Below are 24,833 nucleotides of genomic sequence, written 5' to 3'. Positions count from 1 at the left end.
GCAGAAAGCCTCATCTTTCCCCCGCAGAGCAGCTGGTAGTTTCGGACTGCTGACCTTGCAGTTCTCAGCCTGATTCGTAACCATTCTAATAGTTTAAGACCCCCCAAACCAAGGCTGTAGCCTTGATGAACCATAGACAGGCTATAGACATGTGAGACAGAAGACATGGCTTCAGATATGGGCTGGTGAACTTTGTCCGCTGGACAGGCTGGTGGCTGTGGTCCAGGTTTTTCCTGCTACTCAAGCTGGAGGAACAGTGGGCAGGGCTGGGGACACTTGCTATGCTTTCCAGTTGTTGCTTTAGTAGCTTCAGCTGCAGGGACTGCTACTGTGAAAAGGATGACTAGAAGTGGGCCCCACAGATTTTAATTTGGCATTTGCCCAACATCCACAGCATATAAGGTGAATATTAAGTGATGCATATCTATATTCACTCTCTAGATCTTCTCTGTATATAACCTCCCTGAGCCTGCAGGTCACCATGAAAAGAACCCCAGGTAATGATAGACATTAGTCCTTTCCACGGAACTCTCGGTGTAAGAGGCCCTAAGTCTAAGGTGGTCTCTAGTCCCTTATTTGATGCAGAGCACTGGTGTTCTTAGATGCTGAACTCTTATACTCTTTATCTGCTTCCCACCCAAAACACCAGGAGCTGACTCAGGGCATTCTTCCTTTTCTGGATTATGGAGCTGTTAACTTTTATTTACTTCAGTCTGTTTATATCTTTTTGTTTCCTTTCTTTCCCTTTTTAAAATTATATATTTTATCTATTGTACCTGTGTTTGAAGGAGAAGTTAATGAAGTTAATAAACTCTGTGCTAGAATTGCAGTCCTCCACTCTTTACAGACTTATTTTTTTTTCTACTGAGAATTGTTGTTGTTGTGAAGTGCCGTCGAGTCGGTTCTGACCCATAGCGACCCTGTATAGGGTTTCCAAGGAGCAGCTGGTGATCTTGAACCACCAACCTTGCAGTTCAAACGGCTCTGTAGTGTGGCACATTAACCCCCAGTGCCACACCAGAACTCCTCTGAATAAGACTACTCTATTTAGAAAACGTCTCTCCCTAATTCCCTTGGTCTCAGCTGAATTTACCATATCCTGGACCATGAGTTTATATTTACTATGGAGCACTGAAGGCTGCCGTTGGGTGCCAGTTCTTAGCTACATGACATAGCTAGTCACTATGCACTTCATGTTTCTTCTCTATTCATCCAGTAAATAAATGAACAATAAAGCACAGAGAAGCAGAAACAAAAAAAAAAATAAAAAAAAAATCCATCAAGCAACCAGAGAAAAACTACTATCAGTGGTTTGGATTTATATTTTCTGATAACTAGGCTCTTTCATGGACAAATTAATCAGTTAAAAATCCTCTTTTGTCTGAGCTTGATTGGTGAAGGTTATTTCTTGAATCAAATTGTTACCTTTGGATACTTTGATTGAAGAGTCAATAAATGCGGTGCTTCTTTTCTTTTATAGGGTGGTTGCTATGTCTGACTCGGTAATTCTCCGCAGTGTGAAGAAACTTGGAGACGAGAATTATGCCTTCGAGTCAGATGGGTCATGTAAGTGGTCTTTTCCTCTAATTGTCTCTTGTACAAAGAGAAGAGAAAACAGAAGTAGGCTGGGATAGTAAAGTTTCAAATTGTAGGCAACAATATGGGTGTGATTCTTACACACAACTGTGTCACTGTTCCTAGAACCTAAGTAATGCAATGTCTGAAAGTACTAGGTAAGGTGGATGAGTGAAAACTGAGTCTAAGTCTAAATACATTTCACTCCTGTGGGGAGTAGGGTTGTTCCTGAACTGGCTAGTAATATAGGCTTTAGTCATCGGTTGTGGTTATTGATCAGAATAGTAACAGGGGCATCATTTATGAGTCAGCGTCTCCCAAGAGCACAAAAGCTCTGCTGGCTAGAATGAGTCAACATGGAAGGGAGGCCATGACATTAGTAGTTGGCATGTAGAAAGTACAGATGATTCTAAACTCTTATTATTTTCTAATCCTATGATTGTATATTTTACATATGAAGGAACTGAGGTTTAGATATGTTAAAACAACAACAACAACAACAAAAAAAAAACAAAACTTGGTCAAGGTCACATGACTAAAAGTGAAGTCCAGTTTGTTTGATTTCCAAAGCTCAAGATACTGACCTCTATCTGTACTATAAAATGTCAGTCATTCTTAATGTGATTCTGGAAACCCTACATGTATCAGAGTAGAACTGTGCTCCCTAGGGTTTTTAGTGGATTGTTTTGGGGAAGTAGATCACCAGATTATTCTTCCGAGGCACCTCTGTATAAACTCAAACCACCAACCTTTTGGTTAATAGCCAAGTGTGCTAACCGTTTGTACCACCCAGGTACTCCATCTGCTCTACAATGCCCCTTTATTCTTACCTCACACTGTAGCTGACAATGCCAGGGCAAGGGAACCAGGAAGGGTTGCCCATGATGATGGATGATGCAGGCACCTTATGGGTCTTTTCCCAGGGGCTGCCTTTACCCATGACTTCCATCTCCTACCTCTACCTCTGCTCTAACCTGCACTGGGGATGAGCCTATGTGACTAAATGTATAGCCTCTGCTGGTATGGAATTGTCAGTGGGGTATTTTGCCCTGTTAACTAATCTGTGGTCTATATTTTAAATTGATAAATACTGATGCTTTTAAAGGACAAGGCAATAAATATCTGGTTATTTTATAATTTAAAAAAATCAGGTTTCTTTAGCTAAGAACTATTGGACACCATCTAGTAATCAGATGGTACAAATATTTCATGTCCTGGAACAAAGTCCTGGGGATGCCGTAGGATAAGCATTGGACTGCTAACCTCAAGGTTGGCAGTCCAAACCCACCAACCAACCCTCAGAAACCCTATACAGGGTAGCTATGAGTCAGAACCGACTTGACAGCACTAAACAACAGCAGCAACGAGTAATCACAAGGCCAGTTGTTCAAACCCACCAGCTGCTCCGCAGGAGAAAAATGAGGCTTTCTGCTCCCATGAAGATTTACAGCCTCAGAAACCTATAAAGTGGAATCAACATGATGTCAGTGAGTTTGGCTTTGCTTTGGAGCAAAGTCCAGTAATAAAGTTGACCCCTCAAGTTTAGACTGGCAGTCTAGCAGACATGAATCTTAAAGTGTATCTTCTGGAATACACAGAGATACCGAGAGAGAAGCACCAAAAGAAGAGAAAAAGCAAATAATCATTTTGCAATGTTCCATGAATATTATGTATTTTGTAGGACTGTTTTTGAAGAGTAATAGTATTAATTATCATGTTGCATTTTGTTATTATTAACTGCCTTCTGCATTGCTTCTATTTTGACAGATAACAACGATAAAAAATCAAGGTAAGAGACTAAGTATTCCAACAACGCAGCAGCTTGTCTAGAATAACTGCATAATCTTCTTGTAAAAAGACACAGAGCAAAGACAATATTTTCATGTACATTTCACACTCCATAAAATAAAGACCCATATAATTCACTCTTTTCTTCTTTAACACAGGACTATAATTTGATTGAAAAAATCCTTGGGCCTATCCCTTCTATATTAGCTTTGGATTTCCCCTGGACATCTAGGCACACAAAAAAATTGTCATCTTAAAGGAGTCCAGGTAGTGTAGTGAGTTACAAGTTGGGCTGCGAACTGCAAAGTCAGCAGTTTGAATCTACCAACCGCTCCATGGGAGAATGATGATACTTTCTGCTCCTGTAAAGATTTGCAGCCTTGGAAACCCTATGCAGGGTCGCTGTGAGTTGAAACTAACTCCACAGCACAAGACCACCAATTAGACAGAAGGAAAGTGGACAAGTATGATCTCGTGGGCACAGAGGAGGCCCTAGATCTCAAATTCTTCCCACAGGCAAATAGTAGGAACACAACATTTAACTTTTAGATTTTTCTTTTTTGCAATTCTGATATAAAACAAACAAATGTTAGTTAATTACAGTTTGACATGAAGGTAAGATTCAATGTGATCTAATTTAGAAGACAGATATGAGGCAATGAATTCTGGAAATGGAAGAGGTGGGAAGGGAGGAGTTAAAGGTAATTAAAATATAAACAGTTCATGGAAGAGGGAGGAGATAGGTGTGGTGAGGACAGTTTTGGATTAGTTGGTGTAGGGTCAATTTGGGTTTAGGAGGGAAAGAGTTGAAATGGGGTGTGGATGCAGATGAATAACAATTAGAGGATGAGCAGGAGGTTGAATGTCTTTTGTTTTTAAAGTAGATGAATATTTCCTGGTAGATGCAGTCACAGAATAAGAGGATCACTGTGCAAGTTGGACAAAGCTGCTAAGGGAATGGGTGCAATCTGTGGAGTAACAAAGTATTGCGAAGAGTGTTGAGCTAGGACTGGAGATCCCGCTGCCATCCATTCATTCTGTTCATAAATGCTACTTGAATGTCTGCTGTTGTTGTTGTTAAATTCCATGAGTCGATTCTCACTCATAGCAACTTTGTATAGGGTTTCTGAGTAGAGGCTGAAGAGTTCAAACTGCAAATCTCGTGTTTAGTATTTCAGTGCTTATCCTACATCACCAGACCCCAACTGAATGCCTTCTAGGTGTCAAACACTGTTATAGGTGCTGAGCATATACAAGAGAACAAAACTGGCAAAAATCTTTGCCTTTCAGGAGTTTACATTTTAGTAGAGCCAAATAAAGTAAACCCAATACCATTCCAACCCATAGCAACCTTTATGGGGACAGACAGATTCATCTTTCTTTTACCAAGCAGCTGGTGGGTATGAACCACCAACCTTGCAGTTAGTAGCCCAGTGCCTAACTCAAAGTGCCACCAGGCCTCCTTTTCAGTAAGGGAGACATAATAAACACCACAAACAAATATGGCAAATCCAGGAGCTCTGGTGGTACAGTGGTTAAGCATTCAGCTGCTAATGGAGTTTGGTGGTTCGAGCCCATTAGGCATTCCATGGAAAAATATGTGGCAGTCTGCGTCCATAAAGATTTACAGCCTTAGACAATCTCCAGAGCAGCTCTACTATGTCCTATAAGGTTCCTCTGAGTCAGGGTTGACTCAGCAGCAAATGTATTGTATGGTAAACTCATTGCCTCCTATTGAGTTGATTCTTATTCAAGGAGATTTCACATACTTGAAAGGTTTTTTAGTGGCTGAAATCTTATAGAAGTAGATCTTTAGGGCTTTCTTCCAAGAAGGAAAAGTAAACATGAAAATGTAAATGAAATGGTGATGGTAGGTGTTGACATTTTAGAGATTTTGGCCAGGGAGGACTCCACTGAGAAGATGACTTGTGTCTGAAGGAAGGGAAGGAGCTGGCCCTCGGGTATTTGAAGAAAGATCATTCTGGGGAGAGGGAATTGCGTTCTTTTTTTTTTTTTAAGTGCCTTTGGGTTGGTTCCGATTCATAGCGACCTTGTATAGGGCTGCCGAAGCTTCAAATCTTTGTAAGAGCCAAAAGCCTCATTTTTCTCCCACGGTGCAGCTGGTGAGCTCGAACCACCAACTTTGTGATTTTCAGTCCAGCGCTTATCCCACAGAGCCTCCACACATCCAAGGAGAGGAAATAGCAAGTGCAAAAACCTAGAGGTAGGAACAAATTTGACAAAGACAAAGAACAACAAAGAGGCCAGGTGATGGAGTAGTGAGAACAAGGAGCAGAGGAGTTGAAGATGAGGTCAGAGAGTTAACTGGGTCAGACTGAAGAGGCCCTGGATGTTTTAGTAAGGATTCTACTTTGAGTTCAAAGGGGCAATTAGCATTGGACAGACATAGCGGAGAGATTTTCTCCAGTGGTCTCAGCAACAAAGCTAGAGAAGGAAGGGGGTAGAAATAGGTGAATGGATGCAGAGTTGGCATTTTCGTGGATGGATATGGAGAAAAGAATTGAGTCTAATGGGCCTGAATGCTAGGCAGCGGAGCCTGGGATGGAAGGGGAGGTAGACAAATCTTGGTGGGTTTATACGTAATAAAGTGTTTAAGGGATTGCATGTGTCAACTGCTGTTGTTAAGTGCTGTAGAATTGGTTCTGACCCTGTATAGTGTTTACAAGGAGCAGCTGGTAAGCTTGAACTGCTGACCTTGGAGTTCAAATGGCTTTACAGTCTGGCACATTAACCCACAGGGCCACACCAGGACTCAATAGAAGCAAATGAATAAGTGAAGGAGGGAGGAAGTGAGCAAATAAAATGCACAGATAGTTCCTGGTGAGGTAGGTCCAGGGTGTGGCCACAGAGGGGATGACTCACGTGAAGTCATCTGGAATTGAGCAGGTCAAGAAGGGGTTAAACAGAAACCTTCTGAGAAATGGAATGAATAAGAAATAATGGAAGTAACATGATTCTATGGGAGGATGAGAGTTTTCAAATTTTCATCATATCAAAACAGTTTAGTATAATTATAAAATATTTTAAGAGCGAAAAGGAAGCTTCAAAATCAGTTAGTCCAACCACTTCAATTTAAAGGAAATTTAAGAACAAATAGATTGGAGATCTTGGTTGAAGTCAGATGATTATTTGTTAGTACTGGGGGTATAAAGCATTCTTCACATTCTCTCAGAAAACTCTCACTAAACCTTTCCTGAACGTGAGCTATAGGTACGTGGCAATCTCTGTTGTTAGCTGCCCTCTGGTCAGCCCGGACTCCTGCACAATGGATCAGATTAATATCTGATCACTTGCCATTCATAATCAGTTATGGGGCTGACCATTGTAATCTATAGGGCTTTCACTGGCTGATTTTCAGAAGCTGATAGTTTTAGTCTTAGTCAGCTCTGCTGAGATCTACTCACCTGACATCAACACATAAGTCTTCACTGAAGGTTGGGAGGTGGCTGTGCAAAAGGAACATTGGTTAGGAATTGAACCCAGATCTCTTGCATGAAAGGCAAAAATTCTGTCAATGAAGCAGAGGTCCCTAGGACCATCAAGGGTGAAGAGTGGAGAGTGGGACCCTACCCAGTGAAGCAGTGATGCCGGAGATGGAGGCAGAGAAGATGACGTGGAGAGATAGAGCGGCCAGGGACTCTAGACCCAGAGAGGGAGAGGGGCTGTGTGCTGACAACCAGGATGCAGGCTTGCAGGGTATACCCTTTGGTTGGTTGATGATGCATGGAGGGGATTGTAACCATGGCGATGAAACGATATACGATAGGATGAATGTAAAGCTAATGTTCTCCTATGTAAACTATCACATAATTCACAATAAAACATTAAAAAAAAATTTCTGCCAATGAACCATGACTTTCTCCAATTGTTTTTGTTAGGTGCTATTGAGTTGGTTCCTATTCACAGCAACCCTATGTACAACAGAGTGAAACACTGCCTGGTCTCACACCATCAACATCCTCAAAATCATGGTTATGTTTGAGGTCATTGTTGCGACTGCTATGTCATCTGTCTCACTGAGGGTCTTCCTTTCTTTGCCAACCTACTACTTTACCAAGAGTCCTGGTGTGGCGCTATGGGTTAATGTGCTGGACTGCAAGTTCTGTTTGAACCACAAGGTCAGCGGTTCAACTTCACTAGTCGGAATTGACACAGCAGCCCATAACAACAACAACAATTGCTTTACAGAGCATGAGGTCCTTCTCCAGGCACTGATTGTTGTTGTTGTTATGTGCCGTGGAGTCGGATACCTCTTGATAACATATCCAAAGCATGTGAGACTAAATCTTACCATCCTCACTTGTAAGGAACATTTTGACTGTACTTCTTTCAAGACAGATTTGTTCATTCTTTGGCAGTCCATAATGTATATTCAGTAACCTTTGCCAACACCATAATAATCCAAAGCCATCAATTCTTCCTGGGTTTTCCTTTTTCATTGCCCAGATTTTGCATTCAAATGAGACAGTTGAAAATACTATGGCTTGAGTCAAGTGCACCTTAGACTTCAAAGTTACATCTCTGAATTTTAACACCTAAAGGAGCTCTGGTAGCGTAGTGGTTACGAATCGGGCTGCGAACCTTAAGGTCAGCGGTTCGAAACTACCAGCCGCTCCGCGGGAGAAAGATGAGGCTTTCTACTCCTGTAAAGATTTACACCCTCGGAAACCCTGTACAGGGTCGCTATGGGTCGGAACCGACTCGACGGCACTTAACAACAACAACAAAAGTGGTCTAATTTTACATCAGATTTTCCCAATAGAATACGTTGTTGGATTTCTTGACTGCTGTTCCCACGGACATTGATTATGAGTCCAAGTAAAATGAAGCCCTTGACAACTTCAATCTTTTCTCCATTTATCATGATATTGCTTAATGGTCTAGTTATGAGAATTTTTGTTTTATTTGATTTCTTTCTTGCAATCCATACTGAAGACTGCATTCTTTGATCTTCATCATTAAGTGCTTCAAGTGCTCTTCATTTTCAGAAAGCAAGGTTGCATCATCTATATATGGTAGATTGGTTAATGAGTCTTCTTCCAATCAGGATGCTGCCTTCTTCTTCATATAGTCCAGTTTCCTGGATTATTTGCTCAACATGCAGATTGAATAAGTATGATAAAAGGATACAACTCTGACACACACCTTTTCCGATTTTAAATCATACTGTATTTCTTTGTTCTGTTCAAACGATTTTGTTGTTCTATGTACAGGCTCAGAATGAGCACAATTAAGTGAATGTATCTGGAATCCCTATTCTTTGCAATGTTATCCATAATTTGTTGTATGCCTTGCTTGGACAGGTCAATCTAGAAGAGAAAATATTTTGCTTTTAAGATACCTGACTTGACCAGAATTTCTCAACATGTGGGAGCTTTATCCATTCTAAAGATTGACCTATAAAATTGCCACCTAGTGAGAATTTATTATTTTAGAAAGGACTATCATCATATCTTGTTTTTCTCTTCAGGTTACAAGATGAGAAGAAAGGTGACAGAATTCAAGTTGGCTTCTTTCAATTGGTAATAAAACTGTCCTGGGTATGCTAGCTATAAAGTGCTGATTTATGATGACTGTGATTTGTTCAGACCATGAAGGAAGTGTTAAATCTTTACTCATAGTGACTTGTCATATCTTTTTCAGCCATAATCTTTGCTTATGTGATAGCTTGCTGAATAATGATTACAACTACATTGCTGATTATTCATACAAATCCTACATGGTAGATCAGAAAACTGTCTTGGAAAACAATCACTAATTAATCATTTTAATGAGTAAAATTGTAACAGTAATCCTGACAGTGTGTTGATTCTTCTGAAAAGGTTTTCAAAATTCTACAATATAGATACTTTCCCAAAATTTAGCTTCACAAAGAGGGTGAAGTTATTCTGGCACAGAGACATTCAGTTCTGTGAATCCGATTTATTGTTGACATATCCACATATCCATTTGGCAGTAGCATTGTGACAGTGATTATTTCCCCACTAAGTTGTAAATGCTTTGGACAAGTTATCAGGAGGGACCAGTCCCTGAAGAAAGATATCATGCATGGTAAAGTGGAGAGATGGAGAAAAAGAGGAAGACCCCAATGAGATGAACTGACACATGGGCAGCAGCAATGGGCTCAAATTGTACCAACAATTGTGAGGCTGGTGCAGGACAAGACAGTGTTGTGTTCTGCTGTGCATAGGGTCACTATGAGCTGGAACTGACTCGAGGGCACCTAACAACAACAACAACAAGTTGTAAATGAATAGCTAAGAACTAAATTTAGTACATGAGGTAAAGAGAATAATCTCAGAGACTAGAAAAGAACTAGCACAAACTAGTAATGGAAGGGAGTCCCTGGGTGGTACAATTGGTTAATGCACTTAGCTGCTCACTGAAAGGTTTGGAGTTTGAGTAGACCCAGAGAGGCCTCAGAAGAAAGGTGTGGCAGCCTACTTCCAAAAAATCAGTCACTGAAAAAAACATAGGAAACACAGTCCTATTCTGACACACATGTGGTCACCATGAAGTGAAATAGATTCTAACGGTCACTGGTTTTCATAGTTTAGGAGTTTAGTGTTTTAGATAATTGATTTAAAGTAAACTTCAATCACATTAGGCTGAACTCTACTATTTAATCAAGATGATTCCCATAAAATTTGATGTTGGAAACTACTTAAAAACTCTAGTAACTAAAATGAAACAGTCCTACCTTTCCTGCTTTTTACCCAGAGATGACCTTTGAACCCTTGTTTTTCAAGTTTCGATTTTCTTCATCAACTGACATTTGGCTGATGTTTGTGGGAAGCTTATGTGCATTTCTCCATGGAGTGGCCCAGCCAGTCATGATACTCATTTTTGGCACAATGACAGATGTTTTTATTGACTTTGACAACGAATTGCAGGAGCTCAGTATTCCTGGAAAAGAATGTATAAACAACACCATAGTATGGACTAACAGCTCTCTCAACCAGAATGTGACAAATGGAACACGTTGTGGGTAAGTAGCTATTTTTCACTTTTTTGCTCATATCTTAATATGTCATTGAAAATGTCTTTATTGGTTGAGCTGAAATAACTAACACAGAACAAACAGAAACATAAATTTACCCATTTCTGTTGTTGTTAAGTGTTGTTGAGTCAGTTCCAATTCATGTTGTTGTTGTTGTTAAGTGCTATTGAGGAAGTTCTGACTCATAGAGATCCTGTATAGGGTTTCCAAGGAACAGCTGGTGGGTTTGAACCACCAACTTTGCTGCTCAAATTGACCTTGCAATCCAGTGCTTTATCCTACAGTGCCACACCAGGACTCCAAATTTACCCATACATCTGCAAATTATTCTTCCCTAAGATTCTTCCCATTCTAGTGGGTTTTCTAGTCTTAATAACAGAATTGCAAATTACCAATTTAATACATCACTTGAATTTAATCACTTTTTGGAATAGAGACTTGAGCATGACACTACCACTACTAGGGTGATATAAGAGTGCTGGAGTGAATAAACATTGGTCTGATAACCACAAGGTCGGAAGTTCAAACCAGCCACTCTTGGAATGCCTATATAGGGTCACTTGAATCAGAACTAACTCAAAAGCACACAAGAACAACATTGAAGTATGATAGTCAAGATCATGCATAAATGTGGCTAGCCAAGATTCTCAGTGTTTGACAATTATGTAATGATACAGTTTAGCAATTCTATAATGATACTGTTATCCTCCATTTTGTGATATAATGCATTCATCTCCACGAGATGATCTGATGTGATGAGTCATCCCATTATAAGGGAGTTTCTTTGGGGGTGTAGCCTGCATCCAATATATACAGATACTCGGGTAAAGCTTGATGACTTTTTCTTGCTTTGGATCCTGCCTCCAGCTCATCATCTGACCTCTGATTTTTTGGGACTGGAGTCAGCAACCTTTTGTATGGCCTGTTGATCTTAGATTCATCAGCCTTCCCAGTTTCTGAGTCAGTGGTCTGCCATCAGACCAGTTGATCTCAGATTCTTCAGGCCCTGAAGCTACATGAGTCAAAAGAAGCCTGCAGTCTGATGCCTGATCATAGACTTAGGATTTGTCAGCCTCAACAACCATGTGAACCATTTCCTTGGAGGACCACTTCCATAATGGAAGAAGAGTGCTTTATTTTTACTGAAATAGATGCTTATTTTGGATACAGATTTGTCTTCTTTGCACACAGTGCTTCTACCAAAACTACTATCTGTGAACTTACAGAATGCCTTATCTTCCATCATAGTATTCCACAGAGCATCACTTTGGATCACTTCACAGTGAATGATGGGTGGCATTACACCCATACTCATGGAATTCACTGGCCTTACCATTTCCCCATCATCCTGAAGTTGACTTGATGCAATAGCCTTCTAAAGACACAATTATGGTATCAGTTAGGTGGTAATACCTTGCAAAGTTGGGACAGTGTTCTCCCGGAAGTTGCATTATGTCTAACATATGGTGCCTTCTACCCCCTCATGGCTTAGATTCTTGTGCCCAAGCATCAAGGGTGGAAATAAGAGTGACAACTCTCACTATTATTTCTAGTGACCCACTTGCAAAATTTTTGCTTTCTGTCTCTATGGCTCTATGCTCTGTGGATCTAGAGGTCTTAGTTCCAAAGGAAGAAATGCTCTCCTCAGGAGATACAACACTGATTTCATGGCACTCTACCATTGTGGGTTTTCATGCCTCTTGATCAACAGGCAAAGAAAGGAGCTACTGTACTGGCCGGTGTGATTGATCCTGATTATCAAGAGGAAACTGGACCGATATTATATAATGGAGATAAAGAAGAGTATATCTAGATTATAGAAGATTCCTTAGAACATCTGCTAGTGCTACCATGTCTTGTGATTAAAATCAATGGAAAATGACAGTAACTCAATTCCAACATGATTACTAATGTCTCAGACACTTCAGAAATGAAGTTTTGGGTCACCCCACCAGGCAAAGATCCATGACTAGCTAAGGTACTTGCTGAGGGAAAAAGAAATACGGAATGGGTGGTAGAAGAAGGTAGCTCTAAGTACTAGTTACAATCACATGACCAGTTGCATAAACTAGGACTGTAATTATTTTTTAGTACTTCTTCCTTATTTCATTATACTTGTATGTATATGTGTGTATGTATAACATGGTATTAAATGGTAGCGGAATTTTTGCACAAACTTTTTATGCTTGTATATGTGGTTATGGATCGGGCTGCTAATCTCATGGTCAGCAGTTTGATACTATCAGCTGTTTTATGGGAGAAAGATGAGGGTTTCTGCTCCCGTAATGATTTACAGCCTCGGAAACCCTGTACAGGTCTCTATGAGTCGGAACTGACTCCATGGCACATAACAACAACAGCATATCTATCTATATGAGGGGGATTCACAAAGTTTGTGAAAAAATGGAACTGAAAGATAGTGAGATTTTTCTATAAACTTTTTGAAGTCCCCTAATATGTGTAGCAAATATCTTTGTTTTTGTGTCCCATCCCCTTCCTTATTCCATTAGTTACTTGTGTGGTGCTGTACGGTAAGTATTGGACAGTTAACCACAAGGTTGGTTGTTCACATCAACCTATACAGAATCACTATGAGTCAGATCTGACTTGATGGCATTTAACAAAATTATAAAAATGTAAGACATAAATGGGGCTAGTGTGTTTTTAGTTGTGTATATGTTAGTTGTATCATATTAGGTGCAAATATGACTTATAATTGTCTTTATTTGGAAATATGTATCATTTAAGAAGATGTGTGCAGGCATATAGTTGACAAGGGGTGGATTGTGATGGATAAGGCTATATGTCAACAACTTGGCTAGGCCATCATTCTCACTGTTCTGGAAGTTACGAAATTATATAATTTGGCAGACATGTAGTATTATTGTTATTAAGTGCTGTGGAGTTGGTTTCAACTCATAGTGACCCTGTATAGAGTTTTCAAGGAGCAGTTGCGGATTTGAACCACCAACCTTGCAGTGAACAGTCCAGTACTTATCCTATAGCACCATACCAGGACTTCATGTAATAATTATTTATCCTCTTTTTTGTATGATGTGATCATCTCCAAGATATAATCTGATGTGCTCAGCCAATAAATTGTAAAGGGAATTCCCTTGGGATGTGACATGCATCCAATATGGGCATTCTGGTAAAACTTGCTGGCTTTTTCTCACTCTGGATCCCACATGTGGTACACTATCATCTACCATCTGTTTCTTGGGACTTGAGCCAATGATCAACCATATGGACATTTCTGATCTTGGGATTCATCAGCCTCCATAGTCCATGAACCAGCAACCTCCTGTCTGATCTACGGATCTTGTGTTCAATGTCCTTCTTAGCTACATGAGTCAGGACAAGTCTCAAGCCTTACACCTGACCCATGACTTGGGACTTGCCAGTCTCTGGTCATCTCCTGCTTTAGGCTGTGTTCTCTAGAAAAGTAAAACCAGTGAATAAAGTATGAGGTGACCCATGAATTAACTTTAGTTCTCACCATGTTTCATGATACCCATGAATTCCTTTCTTCTCCATCTTTTTTTTGCTAATTCTTTTTGCCCCGTAGTTTCTGCGGCTGTGGCTAATGATATACTTAATGCACATTCCTTTGTATAATAGGAATTTCATAAGCTATTTGACTTGGGAAGGAGCCCTGGTGATGCATCAGTTAACTGCTCAGCTCCAAACTGAAAAGAATGATCAGTGTTTGAAACCCACCAACTGTTCAGTGGAAGAAAAGACCTTGGTATCTCATTCTGTAAACATTACAGCCTAGGAAGTCCTATGGGACAATCTACTCTGTCATAAGTTTGCTATGAGTAGAAATCATCTGGATGACACACAACAACGAAAACAATGACTTGAGTCAGTCAGTAATTGAGTTTTCATAGAAGAAGTAATATGGTGCTCTGAGCAAATAAGGCAGCTATGAAGAAATAGCCAGACTCAGACAGACATATTACCTGTGTACTGTTCTCCTTGTGATAAGTCTGACAGGCTACCTTGTAATCAGTGAGTCCATAGTGTAAATAGAGTTGACGCATTATAAAAGTGCAAACTTTGTAATCTTCCTCACAATGCTTCAGGGAAAGAACAAGCTCATTCATTTACTCAGGCTTGAGAACCATGGGCACATCTTTTAATATTTTGATTTTGAGATATTGTGGCAATTGACATTAAAGCTAGTTGTTGTACTTCCAAATGACATACTCATTTAGCTTTTATGCTATAAGAATCCATGTGATATTAATGACATTATTCAATAATTTCCACACTCGGCTGAATCACCTTTAAACCTATCTTGTTGTTTGGAGTCAAGTTTTGACACATCTTGACCTGACATGACAGAGTAGAGCTGTTTCATCTAGACCTGTTTTCAGTTAGCAGTTGAGCACTTAACCGTTGTGCCACAAGAACTTCTTCTTTCAAAGCATACATGTTTCAAACAACTTTTTAAAAGATATAATTTACATAACACACAATTCACCCATTTAAAGGATCTTAGTATATTCAGAGTTGGTCATTTTGCACCACAATCAATTTTATAGTATTTTTATTGCCACCAAAAGAAATCTTGTGAACCCCTTGAAAACATTTACTTGCGCTAGTCTTCTAAAAACCAAATAAGATTTTAGCCTTTAGCATTGTGCCCTTTCAAGATCTAGCTAAGATCAAACTGATAACTAACTGGGAAGATCAGATAGGAAATTTAGAAGCAGTGAGTTTTTTTGTTAATGGGGAAAGAACAGCTCAGAAAAAGAGTGAGGATGGTTTTACAAATTCGAGGTATGCTGTAAGTGTCACGAGAGTCCTGGCGTGGCACTGTGGGTTAATGCGCTGGGTTGAAAAGTTGGTTTGAACCCCAAGGTTGGTGGTTCAAGCTTACCAGCTGCTCCTTGGAAATCATATACAGGGTTGCTGTGAGTTGGAACTGACTCAATAGCACTTAACAACAACAATAACAATCAATGTCACTAAATTGTACATGTAGAAACTGTTGAATTGGTGTATATTGTGCTATATATATATACCTAAAAACAAAAAATAAAAATAAGTAGGCCCCACATCCCTTAGCCATCATTCATTCCCCAGTTGCCTGTCCCTCACCAACCCTAGGCAGTCATAAATATACTTTCTGGCCACATAGATTTGCCAATTCTAGACATTTCATATAAATGGAATCATACAATGGTAACTGACTTCTTTCACTTAGTATATTTTCAAGGTTCATCCAATTTGGACCATGAATCTGTACTTCTTTTTATTGCTAAATAGTATTCGATTGTATGGATAAACCACATCTTGTTTATCCATTCATGCGTTAATGGACATTTAGATTGTATACACATTTTTTCTATTATAAATATTGCTGCTATAAACATTTTGGTACAAGTTTTTGAATGCATATACTTATACATTTTAATTTTTCTTGGATACACATACACAAAGGAGTTTCCAAAATTTCATAGAAAAATGGAATTGAAACAGAATGGAGTTTTCCATGAACTTTTTGACGCCCACTCCATATGTGTATATATTGCTAGATCTTATGATAACTCTGTTTAATCATTTGAGAAACTTCCAGATGATTTTCCAAAGTGGCTGCACCATTTTGCATTCCCACCAGCAGTATATGAAGGTTCCAGTTGCTCCACACTCTGTCCAATGCTTGTTCTTATGCATCTTTTTGATGATAGCCCTGGTAAGCTAAAAGGTGGCCCTCCTCCTCCAAAAAGAAAAGAAAAAAAATCTCCAGGTTCTACTCCCTGTAACTTGTCAATACTACCTTGTGTGAAAAAAGATTCTTTACAGATGTGATTAAAGATAGGAATCTTCAGATGCGGAAGATTATCCTCGATTATTCTGGTAGACCCTAAAAGCCATCATAATTTTCCTTACCAGGGACAAGAAAGAAATAGAAGTATACTGCCACAAAAGCATAAGAACCTTTATTAAGTAAAAAATATGAGATGTGAAGTTATTGTTTCTTGAAATACCCTCCATCTAGGCCTATGCACAGTCATGGCATAGCGCTGTAGGATAAGATCGGTTTGAACCACAAGATCGGCAATTCAAACTCACCAGCCACTCCTCAGAAACCCTATACAGGGTTGTTATAAGTTAGAACCGACTCAATGACACTTAACAAACAACAGGTTTATACACTTCTTAATGTAAATTTCTATCTTTCTAACCCCTCCCTAAAGATATATTCAAATGCTAAAGATAATCTTAAAATGGCTACAACAATACATTGACAGGAAACTGCCAGAGATTCAAGCCAGACTCAGACGAGGATGTGGAATGAGAGATATCATTGTTGACATCAGATAGATTGTGGCTGAAACCAGGGAACACCGGAAAGATTTTTATCTGTACTTTATTGACTATGAAAAAGTTTTTGACTGTGTGGATCATGAAAAACTTTGGACAACATTGTAAGAACAGAAATTCCAGGACACTAAATTGTACTCCTGAGGAACCTGTACATAGATCAAGAGGTTGTCATTTGAACAGAACAAGGTGACATTGAATGTTTTAAAATAAGGAAAGGTGTGCCCTAGGATTGCATTCTTTCACAATATTTATTTAGTCTGTACAATCAGCAAATAATCTGAGAAGCTGGTTTATATGAAGAAAGTGGCATCAGGATTTGAGGAAGACTCATTAACAATCTGCAATATGCAGATAGTACAACCTTGCTTGCTGAAAGTAAAGAGGACTTAAAATACTTACTAATGAATGCGAAGACCATAGCCTTTGGTATGTTTCAGTGTAAAGAAAACAATAATCCTCACCACTGGACCTATAATTGACATCATGATAAATGGAGAAAAGATTGAAGCTATCAAAGACTTCATTTTGCTTGAATCCACTACCAACACTCATGGAATCATGGATTGCCATAAGAATGTACAAACATGTCTTATGAAAAATTCAGCCAACGTGTTCCTTAGATGTGAGAATGGAGTGATTTTAACTCTTTCATTTTGGACATATCATCAAGATAGATAAACTGTCAGAAAAGGACATTTTGTTTGGTAAAGTTGAAAATGTGGAAAACCCTCATTTAGATGGATTGCCACAAGAGATGCAACATGGACTCAAACAAGCTAACAATATAGAAGATATACAAGATCAGGTGATGCTTATTATGTTATTATATAAAAGGTCATCATGAGTTCAAAAGAGTCCTGGTATGGTCCTGTAGGATAAGGACTGGACTACTAACTGCAAGGCTGGATGTTCGAACCCACAAGCCAGTCCTTGAAAACCCTATAAAGGGTCTCTATGAGTTGGAACCCACTTGATGACACTTAGCAACAACAACAACATGAATTTAAAAAAGAGATAAAAAAATTCATTCTTTGCATGGATCTGTAGTAGTTGAATGAATGTCTCCTCATGTGTAGCAGCTTGGAGCTTTGGGGCACACAGCGCTTAGGTCAACTCAGAGCAACTGCTAGTTTGCTACCATAGACCAAATTTATCTAGATCTTGTGCAAACCCCTAACACAACGACAGTTTCAACTTCATTATTCCTAGGAGAAAATTAACCTAGCTCCATCTAGAGATTACATTAATATTACAAGTAAATTGTACTGTGGGCAACCCCCTATGCTACACATGCTCCAGGTCTCTGGGTTAACATGATTGCATTCAATGAGAGAGGTAACTACAGTGTTTGAAACTTTTCTGGCAGGCTGACAACCTTGCTATAAGAAAAGGAAGTATGAATTAATTGGCAGAGCTGGAGTCACAATGAAATGAACTACAGGTTACCTAAAACAATACCAACTGCCGTGGAATTGATTCTGACTCATAGAGACTCTGTAGACTAGAGCTGTCCCATAAAGCTTCCAGGGATGTAAATATTTATGGAAGCATCTTTTTCCCTGGAGTTGCTGGTGGGTTTGAACTGCTGATTTTTTTGTTACTATCTGGGTGCTTTAACCACTGCACTATCGGTGCTCCTAGAAAATTTAGCAAATGTAAAATAAAACATAATAAAATTACTGAAATGACCTATGGAACCAGTCTTGGAAAGGTTATATTCTACACGATTCCACTTATATGATACTATCAAAAACAGAACACAATAATGATGAAGAACAGAGTAGCGGCTGCCTGGGGTTATGTGTATGTTCAAATTTATATAACTGTACAGCAAAATAAAAATAAGTTAACTTTTCTCTGTGATAATCTAAAAGATAAAATCAAAAACAGAGAATCTAAAAAGTGGAGAAAAGAAGGCAGGATCCAAGGAATAACATGTTTGTGAGTTCTCTGGGTTTCCTTTACAACTCTTACATATACCCTCAACCAACATACATAACCTAGACTTACATACCCTAAACCAACAGGTGCTGACAAAAAAAAAAAAAGTCCTAACAAAAGTTTTCTCTGTCTAAATAAAGGGACAGTTTAGCAAGAAAGAAAACTCTTAGACAAGAGTTGCTCTTCCAGTCAAACATCACAGAAATAATTGTGACCCCATTCTCATTCATACTGTGGGTAAGATTGAGTGATGAATCCTCCTTCTTCATTCACCATACGATATCACTGGAGAACATGTGTGGGTCCTGAATTTCTACCCGGATATGTACTAAGGTGTCCCTCCCCTCCCTGCTGGCATGGACTAAAAAAAGGCTTACTGGGGAGTCAGGGCATTCACCACACCCCCATGGAAGGGGAATCAAGGCACTCTTAGGTGAAGGAAATAAAAATAAATTGTCACAGACTAACTTTCCCTCAAAGACTGGCTAAAGGAAGGTATCTAAACAGAAAGGAAAAAAAATCAAAGAAGGACTCTTGGAGCATTTGGTAGCATAGTGGTTACTAATTGGGCTGCTAACCTCAAGGACAGCAGTTCGAAACTACCAGCTGTTCCGCGGGAGAAAGTGGAGGCTTTCTGCTCCTGTAAAGATTTACAGCCTCAGAAACCCTATACCGGGTCACTATGGGTTGGAACTGACTCCACAGCACATAACTACCACCACCTTGGAGCATCAGGAAGGAAGAACATGTTAAGTAAGTGTATGGGCAAATGAAATAGACCTTTTTTCTACCCTTGAGTTTAATTATGTTTAATGTTGGAAGCAAAGTATTATTGCACTGTCTATTGTTCTATTATAACAATGTCTGATGCTGAAATATTTAAAGCATATATGAGGCTGAGTCAAAAATTATCCACACTCTGATTGTATTTAAATGTCTGTCCAGGTCCACAGCTGATGACAACATTGAGTGTGCACATGAAATGGTTCTGTCAAGTAGATGAGTGACAGTAGATTATGTGGTAAATCATTTGCAAATCAGCCATGGTTCTGCCTATGAAATAATCCATGACAGACTTGAGTTCAAAAAGTTTATGTGAGATGGGTACTGAAACAACTCATGGAAGAGCATACACAGAAGTGTTTGGACATCTGCAAACAAAATTTGAACTGATACTTGAAGGAAGCTCAAAGTTTCTTTAAAAAAATCATTACTGGTGACAAGACATGGATTCATCACTACGAGTCTGAGAGTAGGCGGCAGAGTACAGACTGGAAACATCCTCAATCACTGACCAAGAAAATGTTTAATTAAAGGTCAACCATCAGCTGGAAAATTGATGCTTACAGTTTTCTGGGATTCTCAAGGACCAGTATTGGAAAACTGTCAGGAAAATGTTTAACAATCAGAAGTGAGATGCTCACTGAAGAACTGAAGCCTAAACGTTGGATTAAACACAGAGGACTACTATCCAATGGCATTGTGATCTTGCATGACAATGCAAGTTTGCATACCTCTGCCCACACTGTTGACACTCTGCAAAAACTATGTTTTGATGTGTTAAAGCATTCTCCTTATCATCCTGTTTAGTTCCCTGAAAGCAGGCTTAGAGGACGAAGATTCATGAAGATGTGAAGACAGTGGTGCATCTGTGGCTCACTGCTCAATCTAAAACAATTTTTAATAAGGGAATATGAGAGTTTGTTGACAGACGGACAAACTGTATTGAAAAGCTAGGATATTATGTCAAAAAATGATGCATTTGTCTTTTCTAAAAATTGATTAAAAGAAATTCTATTGCCAGAGTGCAGATAATTTTTGACTCACCTTCATAATTAATGGAAAAGAGTAAACGAATATAAAGGGAGATAACATTTTTATAATTTGCTTAAACTGGTAAAATGACAAAACTAGTACAATGTGCTGAATGATACATGTATACAGGTAGACTTAATTGTATTGTGATTTGCTTTATTGGTCTTCACAGACACTGGCAACCCATTTTGAGGAAGTCTATCTGCAACATTTGCAAACAACCTGTGCTCACTTCATGTCTCTGTCATATTTTGGCAATTCTCAAAATAGTCCCAACTTTTTCATAATGATATTGTGCACTTACTAAACTACAGTATAGTGTACACTTTTATATGTACTGGAAACCCAAAAATGCTGTGTGGCTCTTTATTGTCATATTTGCATTGTTGTGGTGGTCTGGACAACCAAACCCTCAATAGCTCCAAGGTATGACCATCATGTAATTCCTAGATCAGCCACTAAAAAAAAAAAGAAGAAGAAGAAGAAGAAGAAGCTATACAAAGAAATACACTCAAAAACACTACAGTCAAAATTTAAATTCTATAAAATGTCAAAACAGAGAAATGAAAAACAGAACAAACAGAAAACAAAAAATAAAATGACATACTTCAGCCTTAGCATATTAATCATTATATTAAATGTAAATGGTCTAAATGCACCAAATAAAAGACAAAGTTGGCAGAATGGATTTAAAAAATGACTCAACAATATGCAGTCTACAAGAAACTTCAAATAACAGAGCTTCACAATTTGTACAGCAAAAACTGATAAAACTAAAAGAGAAATATGCAAATTCACAATACAGTGAAAGACTTCAAGACCTATCTTTCAACATCTAATAGAAAACTAGACATGGAATTAGTAAAAATTTTGAAGAACTCCACACCATTAACTGATAGGATCTAATCAAGATTTATGAATACTCCACTCAGAACAGTGGAATACAGATTCTTTTCAGGAGCCTACGGAGCATATATCAAGACTGAACATATCCTGATCCATAAAACCTCACCATCTTAAACAATAATGAAACTATGCAGAGATTGTTCTCTGCCACAGTGAAATCAAACTAGAAACCATTAACACAAAGACTATAGGAAAATTTCAAACATTTGGAGACAAAGTAAGAATGTTCATTTTCTCTGCTCTTATTTATTTTCTATCCTGTTCAATAAGCAAGGAACAGTAACAAAAGGGGGTCACAAAAATGTGTACACAATGTTTATGACAACTTTATTTATAAAATATTAAAACTGGAAACAACCCAGATGTCCTTCATTGAGTGATGACTCAAAAGACTGTGCTACATCTATACCATGGAAAAGTGTTGTTGTTATGTGCTGTGGAGTTGGTTCTGACTCATAGTGACCCTGCACAGGGTTTCCGAGGCTGTAAATCTTTACAGGAACAGAATGTCTCATCTTTCTCCCATGGAACAGCTGGTAGTTTTGAACTGCTAACCTTGTGGCTCGCAGCCCGATTCGTAACCACTACACTACCAGAGCTCCTTACAATGGAATATTCCTCAGCGACAAAAATGAACAAATGATTGATGAATCTCCAAAGAATTATGTTAAGTGTAAAAAGTGCTCCCAAAAGGTGACATGCTATATGATTCCACTTAGATAGAGTTCTTGAAACAAAAAAATTATAGAACTTGAGAGCACAATAGTGGTATTTAGGGGTTAGGGAAGGGGTGGGAGAAGGGTGGAAATGGGTATGGTTATAAAAGTGAACATGAAGGATTTTGGTGATGATGAAATGTTTCATATCTTGACCAAATCACTATTAACATCCTGATTGAGATATTGTCCTATATTTTACGAGATACAATTTTTACATGATTAGAAGAAATTGCTATAGGATTCACATGATCACTCTGTATTAGTTCTTACAACTGCACATGGATTTACAATGATCTCAGAATGTTTCATTATAAGCAAACAAAAAAATGGCTTCCTCAGGGGAAGAAAAATTGTGAATTCTCTTAAATGAAATATGAACCTATCTTATAGTTTGCTGCTGTACTATGTGGATATTTTAGAAACAATATTACCCCATAAGAAGTCATTTGTCAATAAGGAAATGTCCCATGCATTATGGAATACAAAGCCTCTAATATTCTGAAAGGAACTCTGGTAGCCTAATGATTACGAGTTGGGCTGCTAACTAATCTCATGGTCAGTAGTTGGAAACTAACAGAGGTTCTATAGGAAAAAGATGAGGTGCTCTGTTCTCATAAAGAATTACAGCCTCAGAAACCCTGTACAGGGTCGCTATGAGTCAGAATTGACTCCACACCACATAACCACCACCACCAATGTTCTGAAACTATAACATGGATATATTTCTGTCAATTAATGACACTTGGTTTAGGGTTGACACTCATGTTCACTCCAATATACCAGCGTTGCAAGGTCTATAATAATTCATAAGAACTACTGAAAGGAAAGTTTCTTATTAAGTAATCCATTTTGTCCTATAGACCCCCAGGGTATGTTGAATTAAGTATCTATGACTTTGATCAATCCTAAACCTTGAGTTAGTGATAGAATTTCATAATGCTTTTGTTTTCATAAAGAGTAAGATAAGAATCCTCTATCCTAATAATTCGTGAAAAAAAACTTTTCTTAGCTATCCCCTCTCATTTTTATCTCTCCTCTCTTCTCTAGTCAACAAAGTAGTCAGAATAATCCTAATTTATTCAAGTAGACACATATCAATTTTGCTATTAAGAAAAAAGCTGTCCTTTCGTGGTCCAATTCACCTTCACACTTTATAGAATTATTTCCAGGATTTTATCATTACAAGAGCTTTCTACCATGCAGATGATGAAAATATTAATACACATACACAAGGAACCAAGCCAGTCTGCTGTTTTCCTTCCTGTTTTCTGTGAGGTTTTTCCTGTTGTACAAAGAAATCTTCTCAAGTAGCCTCTAAAACCCTAACAAAAATTTCCCAGAATGAGTTAACTACCTGTCTCATGGTAATTTCAGGAGTGGAAAGTGAAAGCAAAGCCAAGAATCATTTATTGAGTGCCTTGCATGGCACTGTAGGATAAGCACTGGACCACAAGTTTGATTTGAACTGCAAGGTGGTGATTAACAAACAAACCGGCACTTAACAAACAAAATATGTGTAAGGTATTGCACCAGGCACTGGTCACTATGGTCAAGCAGTTTAAGTGCAGACCTGCTCTCAAGTAGCTTGCAATTTCATTGTCAAGATGAAGCATAAATATATTCTATGTAAAAGTAGATTCAAATAAATAGACTCAATCATTTTATCATGTTTCAATGGTTCAAATTGATACCAATTCAGTATGTTGATTTTTATAATTGTAAACTTCCTTCTTTGAGAATATTGTAGATTTTATTATCGCCCTTCCATGCCCCCACCAAGTCTCAATCCTGCTTTGCAGCATAGCTGTTATGTTTGGGAAAATGCTTGATAGTTTCCATTATTGTCTTGGCTTCAACCTTAAGAATAATTCTGGAGGATGAAACTTCATGGTCTGTAGCGGGCAGAAAGACAGGGTTAATAAAGCCCTTTCAGTTCCCTATGAGGTGGTGACACACACATTTTTCACAGTGTCACTGAGATGGAGGAGTTAAAAGCTGGAGTCGGTTCCTGGAGGTGGAATCAAAGTAAACCTCCTGGTCTTACTACCAGTGTCTTTTCTCACAGCTCATCTGATCCTTTGAACTCTTTCTCTGGCTACGATTGTTCTGTCCCTACATATTGAGTACAAATGAAAGGACTCATAGTGGACAGAGAACTTGGCTGCCATCTAAGGGCCCCTGGTGTCCAATGACTGTGAATTAGTTATTTCACAGCTCTATAGCATTTCTGCATGTGAAAAGAAGTGGGAGGGGATGGTGATTGTATTTTTGCTGTGATGGATTTGTGAAGTCTATTTAGGGAATTCGTTGGCGTCATTATAATTCTGCATAGATAAGATGCCTTATACATATTTAATAGATATTTAAATTTCTTTTAAATCCTTCTGTACCTACAAATGCATTTCTTGGTAACTTGATCCTACATGTAAGCCTTAACATATTTTCTCTCTTTTGTAGGTTGCTGAACATTGAAAATGAAATGATCACATTTGCCATTTACTATGCTGGAATTGGTGTTATAGTATTTATCACAGGATATATTCAAGTTAGTAACTTCTCAACCCAGGATTGAACAGTGTTTCATTCTGCTGTGCATAAGGTCTCTATGGGTCGGTACTGACTCAATGGCACCTAACAACAAGAACTACATTATTATCTCAGGGGGACAAAGGATTAATGTACTTGGCTACTTGGTTCAGGTCTACCATCCTCTCCTTGGGAGAAAGATG

General features: G+C 38.6%; 1 protein-coding gene across 4 annotated transcripts in view; it reads left to right on the top strand.

Moving 5' to 3' along the window:
• The first annotated feature begins 1,490 nt into the window (after positions 1 to 1,490).
• ABCB11 (ATP-binding cassette, sub-family B (MDR/TAP), member 11) overlaps positions 1,491 to 24,833 on the top strand; it is a 109,481-nt gene continuing 86,138 nt past the window's right edge. For all 4 annotated transcript variants that reach the window (XM_006867017.1, XM_006867015.1, XM_006867016.1 and 1 more), the window contains exons 1-5: positions 1,491 to 1,566; positions 3,343 to 3,364; positions 8,855 to 8,906; positions 10,134 to 10,372; positions 24,562 to 24,649. In XM_006867017.1, coding sequence (XP_006867079.1) covers positions 1,491 to 1,566; positions 3,343 to 3,364; positions 8,855 to 8,906; positions 10,134 to 10,372; positions 24,562 to 24,649 — 477 coding nt within the window. The remainder of the gene's footprint in view (positions 1,567 to 3,342; positions 3,365 to 8,854; positions 8,907 to 10,133; positions 10,373 to 24,561; positions 24,650 to 24,833) is intronic.

The sequence above is a fragment of the Chrysochloris asiatica genome, unplaced genomic scaffold (genome assembly GCF_000296735.1).
Source record: "Chrysochloris asiatica unplaced genomic scaffold, ChrAsi1.0 scaffold00099, whole genome shotgun sequence".
Lineage (NCBI taxonomy): Eukaryota > Metazoa > Chordata > Mammalia > Afrosoricida > Chrysochloridae > Chrysochloris > Chrysochloris asiatica.
The sequence above is the reverse complement of the archived record's forward strand: the minus strand, read 5'-3'. Positions and strand labels throughout refer to the sequence as shown.